At 39.4% G+C, this 8379-nt stretch overlaps 1 protein-coding gene across 1 annotated transcript in view; it reads left to right on the top strand.

Moving 5' to 3' along the window:
* Window positions 1-7727, top strand: part of LOC104468693 (multiple PDZ domain protein-like) — a gene marked incomplete at its 3' end in the record, with an annotated part of 34462 nt that extends 26735 nt beyond the window's left edge. Inside the window, exons 11-15 of the mRNA XM_010082915.1 lie at window positions 2276-2365; window positions 4314-4393; window positions 5611-5757; window positions 6379-6546; window positions 7542-7727. Of these exons, the coding sequence (XP_010081217.1) occupies window positions 2276-2365; window positions 4314-4393; window positions 5611-5757; window positions 6379-6546; window positions 7542-7727 (671 nt within the window). The remainder of the gene's footprint in view (window positions 1-2275; window positions 2366-4313; window positions 4394-5610; window positions 5758-6378; window positions 6547-7541) is intronic.
* Between the last annotated feature and the right edge of the window lie 652 nt (window positions 7728-8379).

The raw sequence follows: 8379 nt of genomic DNA, 5'->3' as shown, positions 1-8379 counted from the left end.
GGCGGGGGGGGGCTTGCTTGATCAGTCTGTCAGCATCTCAGGAGTCCTCAGGTGATGGGCACAAGCATGCCTTCTCTTTGTTTATTCACCTTTTATAGAGAAAAGTTCTCAGGTCTTTGCCTAACTTTCTTCAATTAGCATAGGAAGCAGTGGAAGTGTCTGCCCAATTAGCACAGGAAGCAGAGAGGGGTGTCTCCTTAATTAGCATAGGGAGAACTGTCTTTCTGTGCAAGAGGGGGAAGGGTAGCATTAACCCTTTAAACCAATTGAGTTGGAGGTCTTGGGGGCCCTGTATTTGATTAACTTTGGCTTTGTTGACACCTTCGAGCTGGAGGCAGCGACCTTACTGAGCAAGGGTTTGCTACTTTGTTGTAAGAGCAAGACTAGGTCCTTTGTTAGTGAGGGAAGTAAAGCCTTCAGTGCATTCTTCTCTGCTTCGTATCAGTAAAGGATAGGACTAGGAGTCTATAGCTGAAATGCTTTGAGACATCACAAGGCCTTGCCTCATTGGAACCTCAACAGACAGTTTGTGGTTTCTGCAAAACTGCGTGAATAGTCCTTTACAGCCCTTAGTGAAGAAGCCCTGCTGGCTGTCACCAGTCACCTCCTTATTTTCCATGTGCCTTAGCATAGTTTCCAGGAGGATCTGCTCCATGATCTTGCTGGACATGTAGGTGAGACTGACCAGCCTGTAGTTTTCCAGGTCTTTCTTATTTCCCTTTTTAAAAATGGGGGTTATGTTTCCCCTTTTCCAGTCAGTGCGAACTTCACCAGACTGACATGACTTCTCAAACAGGATGGGTAGTGGCTTAGCAACTTCATCCGCCAGTTCCCTCAGGACCCGCAGATGCATCTCATCAGGTCCAATGGACTTGTGCATCTTCAGGTTTCCTTAGATGGTCTTGAACCTGATCTTCTCCTACAGTGGGCAGTTCTTCATTCTTCCAGTCCCTTCCTTTGCCTTCTGCAACTTGGGCAGTGTGGCTTGAGCACTTGCCAGCAAAGACTGAGGCAAAGAAGTTGTTGAGTACCTCAACCTTCTCCATATCCTGGGTAGCCAGGTTTTCTGTTACTTTCAGGAGAGTGCCCACATTTGCTCTAGTCTTCATTTATCACCAACTTACCTGTAAGAGCTTTTCTTATTGCCCTTGATGTCCCTGGCCAGATTTAATTCTATCAGGACTTTAGCTTTCTGTACCGGATCCCTGGCCGCTTGGACAATTTCTGTGTTCCTCCCAGGCTACCTGTCCTTGCTTCCACCCTCTGTAGGCTGCCTTTTTGTGTTTGAATTTGTCTGGGAGTTGCCAGGAGTCCAGTGAGCAAAGGGAAGTTTAATTTCCTTTCACTCTGTTGTGTCAGAGTCACAAACTGAAGGTATGAGAGGAGTGACCTATATCTAGATATATGCCTGATAGGGCATTAACTATATATGTGTAAAAAGTTCAGAAGCTAATGACTAGTAATAATTTGGCTGCTGATGAGATGAGATTAGTGAAGCTTAATCTTATAATGTGCACATCTTGAAGTGTATGTGTCAGATCTTGGAAGTCAGTGTGTTTGAACAGAATATCTGCACAGAGGCTGGATGCACAGACTTTTTCAGCTGCTCATGTTACAGGCTAATGTGAGCAGAAGTATATCACAACTCATAGACTGAGGCATAATCCCCATGTTGCACAAGATTTTGAAAGACCTGGTAATATGTTGTTTGTGTGGCATCCTCTCATTCCCAACTTCAGCAAAAATTACAGAGGAAATGCTCAGAAAGTGCTGTTTCTCCAGCTGTTAAAGCAGATGGCAGCCAGCAACATACCTAACAGAACTCTGTGGTAGGAGAGGCTTTCTGTAAGTGAAGAGCCTGTCAGGTACGCAGGTCTACATCTGTAGCATTTTTGTTTCTTGGTGTCAGCTTCCTGAATTGCACAAAGGAAAGAATAGGAAGGGAAAGAAAAGGTAATACAACAGTGCTGAAGAATATTTTACATATTTTCCAGTAACTTTTCTTTCAATCACAGAGATGCAGCTACTGATGGTTGTGCTTTTTTTTTTTTCTTGTTTCATTGAAATATTAATTGGAGAAGGCAAAATATTAACAGAAGACAAAATGCCTTTAAAATATGGCATTTCTTCTGGGCTGCTCATGCCGGATCCATTTGCCAAATATGGAACCTTTGAAGTCCAGTGGAAGAGAGTCAGTGCCGTGAGACATGCCTTGAAACTTGATGAATATTACTACACATAAAACATCTGAAAAGTCATTTTCTTCTTTTTCCAGATACCATTGAAACAGAACAGGGATCCCCATCACTGCCGTGCAGTGCCAATGTGGTAAATATTGGAGAGGACATGAAACAACAGGAGACAGGTTTGCAATGTTTACTATTTTATTCTGTGGAAATGCACTTGGGTGCTCTTACACCAAGATCAGGTGGTTATTGTGCCTTTCTATCTCCTGTGTGCTGTGTAGCTGAGGTACAGCTAGAAAGTGAAAACAATCATAAATGTAAGTGTGTACTCTTGAGTGCTGTAAGATCATTGACTACTGTGTATGTCTGAAAATAATTATGTGTCAAAGATGTCACATGAAGCAGTCTGCTTTTGCTACGTGCTCAGCCCTCTTTTTAGTCTGTTTTTGTATTTCTACTCTTTTTAGTCTAGTTGTGTATTAAACTTTTTCCCTCCTCATTCCCCAACATCTTTCCAGCTGCCTGCAGCTGCCCAGCCGCAGTTCAGGACTTCTACCTCTTCTGTGTTCTCTGATAATGTTTGAAATTCAGTCAGTTCTGGTGCACTGATGTGCTCTGATGTTTCCTATATGCTTTGTTGAAATTCTTATTTTCTAATGGCTATTTTCCTTTCTCTCTTAAGCTGTTAAGGCACTGTGCTGCGTTTGAGAAGTCCTATGTGATGATGTGTTTTCCAGATTGACACAGCATTTGTGTTTTCTAACATTTTCCTGCTTCCAGAGCTAGAGGGGAACTGAAAAAGACTGTCCATATGAGTTCTATAATATGTATCTTTTCATAACTCATGCTTTCAATTATCCTGGATAGCTGAAGAATTTGTTTTAAAAACCTTTCCTTCAGATACTTCAAGATCTCTGCTTTGGGGAAAGTATTGTTGTGTTGGAATGCCACACAACACCTGGCTTTATTTTTAGGAGTGTTTCTGAGCAATGACTAGATTTTAAACACTGTCTGAGGCTGTTAGTCACTTTAAATTCTCAGTAAAAGGCAGTGGGAGTTGGGAACTTCATCTTGTAATGAAAATTCTAGTCTTCACCTGTGATGAGCATTCAGACTTAAAGAGTTCATTTTGGTACTTACTGCAGTGACAGCACAGACCGTGGACCTTGAATATGTAGGATCCTGCTAAATCTGCTGTGTAGGCTGACTGTTGGATGTAAATACTGCTTTTTGTTGTTTCCTGCCCTAGAATCTAGGTGGTATGAATGAGGGGAAAATGAGCAGGAAGAAAACATTTCTTTGTTTTTTTAGCCTGCAGATAAACTTTCAATCAAGTTAAGAGTTGCTGCAGTTTGCTGCCTGACCTGTCCTTGCGTATTTCACCGCATCATTACTTTTCTCCCCTCCTTCCCTTCCAGTTTAATTTTTACTCCTTAGCTATTAGAATTATTTCTCGTGTGTGTGCATGTATTTGAATTTAACAGGAAAAAAAAAAAAAAAAGAAAAAGAGCTAGGACTTGGGTTCACTCACTGCCCTGTAGGGTCTACCATTTCAAAAAATCTTTTACAGTTGTGCTTGTAGTTTTGAAATACAAAACCTCTAGATTTTGTTTAAAAACTTTCCTTGGACACTGTAAAATGTGGAGTCTGTCCAAGAGGATCAGTATGCAGTATCACATGTGTAAGTATTTTGGCCATCCCCCTGAATTAGTCTTATCAGCCCATGTACGGTCTGGTTTGACAAATGCCCAGGGCATGCATGTAACTTTTTTATTTGCTTTGTACCTGCTATCCTGTAAAGTTGCATTAAGCTTAGTCAACACTGAGGCTAGTTTAAATATGTGTCCTTTCTTCCCAGCCATTCACACCAAACTTTTTGATTGAACTTCTTATGTTTCAAAATACAGTTAGTTTTGTGGGGATGGGTTTTAATCCTGTTTTGCAAGTTTGTCCTCTGATAAACCCGAGCCTGGTGAGAGAAAGTGTGTCAAGTTTTCAGTCATATCTAGAAGAGCTCTGGCATCATGGGAATGACTGTGTAGTCTTGGATTGTCCGTATACTTCATCAGTTATAGGAACAGACAGAATGTTTTACTTTGTCGCAGTAATCTCAGACATAAATTTTAGATTTCCAGCTAACTACTACAGAAGAAGCAGCTACGAAGGCAAAGTGGCAGAGGATTATGGGTTCAAATTATGAAATAGTGGTAGGTGAACTTTGATTACTATTACTAAATGCCGTTTGATCTGTCCACCTGTTATGTAGTTAACATACAGATAAAAATGTTTGTGTTAAATGTTTTCCTTTATTTATAAAAATAATGCATATGCTCCTTAATGTGCTGCGATTCTTTTATTTTATTATGAATTTTGAGTATGGAGATATATATATATATATGTATCTTATTTTAGCAAAATAGTCACAGGCTTGTAAGGTTACCATGCCCATGAGTATTATTTCACAAATTTCCTAGCTGCAAGTGGATAAAGGTGTATTAGAGGAAATAATATTTAAGGTGAACTTCAAAAGCCTGAGTTTGAAGCTAGTGCTTGAAATGTTCTAGCCATTCTGCGTACTGAATGGATTGTTTGATGAAGTGATATAAATAGGACATTTGCTGTAGGTACAGTTGAAAAAGCAGTATCTGAGTTTAGGACTTTATTTCAAAATTATATGCCAGAGTTGTAGTCTCTGCAAAAGTATGTACTATTAGATATATTGTTGTCTTACACAGTTCCCTCTTGTTTATGCTGAAGTGGTACGTGGTCAAAGTTTCACTTTTTACCTCACTGTCCCCTGATCCAACCATTTGTCACATTTGTACACAAATGTAATGCAGAGCCTCATCCACATCTGGCATAGAACATATTGGATTGTGCTGGGTTTCAGTTTCTGTCCTTAAAGGGCTTTTCTTGTTGTTCTGAAGCAGCACATAAAGGCACATAAAGAGTAGGTCTGTGATGCTGACTTTCTGTCCACATTTATGGGACAACATACTCGTGTTTCTCCAGACAGCGTATTTTGGTCTGTTGTGGTTCCTGGATAACACTCTCTGAATCCCTAACGGTAGTTTATTTCCAGAATAGTCTACTATTTTGTGATTGTGTAACTTTGACTAAATGTGGCCTGCAGATTGTAATTTTTATCTGATATTTGTTTTTCCCTCTCAATGGTTTTTATCTTATTGGGAAGTTAAAGTTGGGTTCTTTTTTTTAAGCTGCTGTTGTTATTTGTATCACTGTTGTTGATAAACCTAAGCTAGTAATTTTGGATGCTTTTGCAGTCTAAAAGTCTGCATTACCCGTGATGGTATTTCTGATTTCTCTCTTGTGGAATATTCACCTAATTTTATGTAAATTGAAACAAAGTAATGGGTACAGCTCTAAATAAGTTAAAAGTAACCATTTCTTAATCTTATTTTAGGTGGCTGTAGTTAACAAATTTAGTGAAAGCAGTGGGTTAGGGATAAGCCTTGAAGCTACAGTAGGACATCATTTCATCAGATCTATCTTACCGGAGGGGCCGGTTGGACGTAGCGGCAAGCTGTTCAGTGGAGATGAGTTACTGGAAGTAAGAAAAAATACTACTTTATCTTAGTCTGCCTTCGGTAAGATTTTTTAAGCAGTGACTTGCTTCTCACAGGTTATGACTTTGGGAACATCACATATCTAACTGTATACCAGTCATAACCAGAAGTGCTCGAGCAGTCACTTCATATTGTACTTATGCATATTTATATGAATGCATATGCTTACGTACCTTTCGCAGCTGATAGGTGGTTTTTCAATTATGGTTCAAGGTCACAAAAACAAAAAAAAAAGCCTAGTAAAAGCATTAAGACTTAGTAGGAATATCCCTACACAGTGAAGGGACTAAATTCCTGTTTAATTTCTAAATAATTTTCTTAAAATTAAAATGTAAATTTGGTTCACGTGAGTGCAAGAAACATGAAGTGACTAGTATATGGTGTTTGTAGGGTGGTGTCACACAATTTATGAGACTCTCCATTCAGTTAGAATTTATCTTGATGCTGATTCTGAGCACCACATTGAGTAGAAATTAAGGGTTGACAGTGTCCATTAGGGTGTAGGTTTTTGTTTTTTTTTTAATTCAGGTGTTTAGTGGGTTTGGCTTTTTTACTCATTTTTGTTCATTGTACTTCTGAACACTGTATATTCTTTATTTATTGAGGTGAATGAGATCTCTTTGCTTGGAGAAAACCACAAGGATGTAGTCAATATCTTGAAAGAGCTGCCAATTAAGGTGACAATGGTGTGCTGTCGTCCAGTAGCTCCCCCCATCGTTCACCCAGAAGTACTGGAGAGTCTAAGTCTATCCGAGGTTCAGCTCACAGAAAAGGTATTTTGTCTTAAAAAAAAAAAATCACTGAGAAAATGACTGTTTCCTTGAGAAAAAATATGTAAAGTTTTCGTACAAGGTTAGAAATGCATTTTAATATTTTGGGACTTGGAACTACATAAATAGAAAAAGGCAAATTATAGTCATCAACTGAACTTTAGACCAAACAGAAGATGTTAATCCTGGTAGGTCAGGGGCAGAAGTATTCTGGGATACAGGTCTGTTTACCCGAGTGCTTTTGTTCTGCAGCTGGGCCGTGGGGGTATGGCAAACTGAACTGTGTGTTCTCTAGAATCTGAATATGTGAGTATGTTTAATCTGGTTTTGAACTTTGCTTTCTGGGTTTGTTTTGTGCAGAACTGTGTGTGCATTCACGGGCAGACACACTTCTGTCACTCGTAAGAGCAAAGCTCTGGGCAGCCTGACGTACTAAACATGTAGGAAGGGTGTGACCTATAGTATACAAAGCAATAGCATTTGTATGAAAAGAGACACAGTTAATTCTGAGTTCTGGGCAAGATGCTGAATTCAGCTTGTGGTTGGTAAGCTTTTCTGTGAAACCAAGGGAAGAGAAAAACATACATACATGTGTATGCATATGTCTTTTTTTTTTTTTTAAATGTTCTGACTCCTGTCAGTGCTACTATGTTTAGATCAAGGCATGTATTTAGACACACTGTTTAATAACAGATATTTCCTGTATTTTTGATTACATGTAGTACTGAAATTTTCTAAAATTTTTAGTTTGACAGAAATTCCATTTTGCAAATATTTTTTCCAGTGAGTGCTTTCGTATACTTGCAGCATTGCTATTTTGTTACAAGGATATGTAAATTCTGTGCTAGGTTTACCAGATTTGTTTGTTAACTCTGATGAGTGCTTGCACTTTCTCTGTGGTTAGAGAAACTTTATCTTGTTCTTCATGAACAGAGTTTTGTCTCTGCAGATTCACAAACATTTACATTTTATTGGTGAACGTTCACTGTTTTTCTCAGGCTCATGTAGAACTTGGATTCATTGGCTCCTCAGACACAGAGGGAACAGCTTTGGAAATAGCTGACGAGGGTCAGAGTGTGGAAGAGGTGCAGAGCTCATCTTTGGCGATGTGGGAGACAGAAGTACAGCACATTGAGCTGGAGAAAGGGAGTGTGGGACTTGGATTTAGCATATTGGACTACCAGGTAACTTCTGCACTGCTTTCTTTGAGTGGAGGACAAATTACTTTGTACTGATTGGATCTCGCAGTATGATCTAAATGTGTACTTTAAGGGTAAACGTTAATGGGAGCCAAGCATTATACGGTAAAACTAAATGAGTATCACTACTGGTAGGCATCCCACTTGCTACAGAGGAATAAGTATTCCTCTTTCTGTGTTAAGACTACACGTTCTAAGGATAATGGTAATACTGGTCCAGAAAAACAGATAATCTGTAATATACTAGAGTCTTCAGAAAGTTCGTCTTCTAGTGCTCCAGGGGCAATGAATGTTGTAGTCAGAATATTCAGGCATTTAGCCATGTATTTTGCAACTGCAGTGAGGTGCTTAGGGGAAGATCCGATAAAGGACTTAGGTGCTTAAAGCAGGATTTACAAAAATCCAGAACTGCAATTCTGAAATCCCTTGTTTAGCTACTGTCTGTCCAGGACATGCCTAGGCACCTCCGTTCATTTTGTGTTTGACTTCAGAATTCCTTAGTACCTCAAGCTGTGATTCTTGGTGTGTCCTGATGAACAGTCAGTGCCTGTCTTCTGCCTGCACTTAGTGAGGATCTCAGAACAAATGTTGCTAGTGTTGCTAGTTGTCAGAGTAGGTAATTTTTGATCTGTTCAAG

Source organism: Pterocles gutturalis, unplaced genomic scaffold (genome assembly GCF_000699245.1).
Source record: "Pterocles gutturalis isolate BGI_N339 unplaced genomic scaffold, ASM69924v1 scaffold9175, whole genome shotgun sequence".
Lineage (NCBI taxonomy): Eukaryota > Metazoa > Chordata > Aves > Pterocliformes > Pteroclidae > Pterocles > Pterocles gutturalis.
Note: the sequence above shows the minus strand (reverse complement) of the source record. Positions and strands in the feature narration are given on the sequence as shown.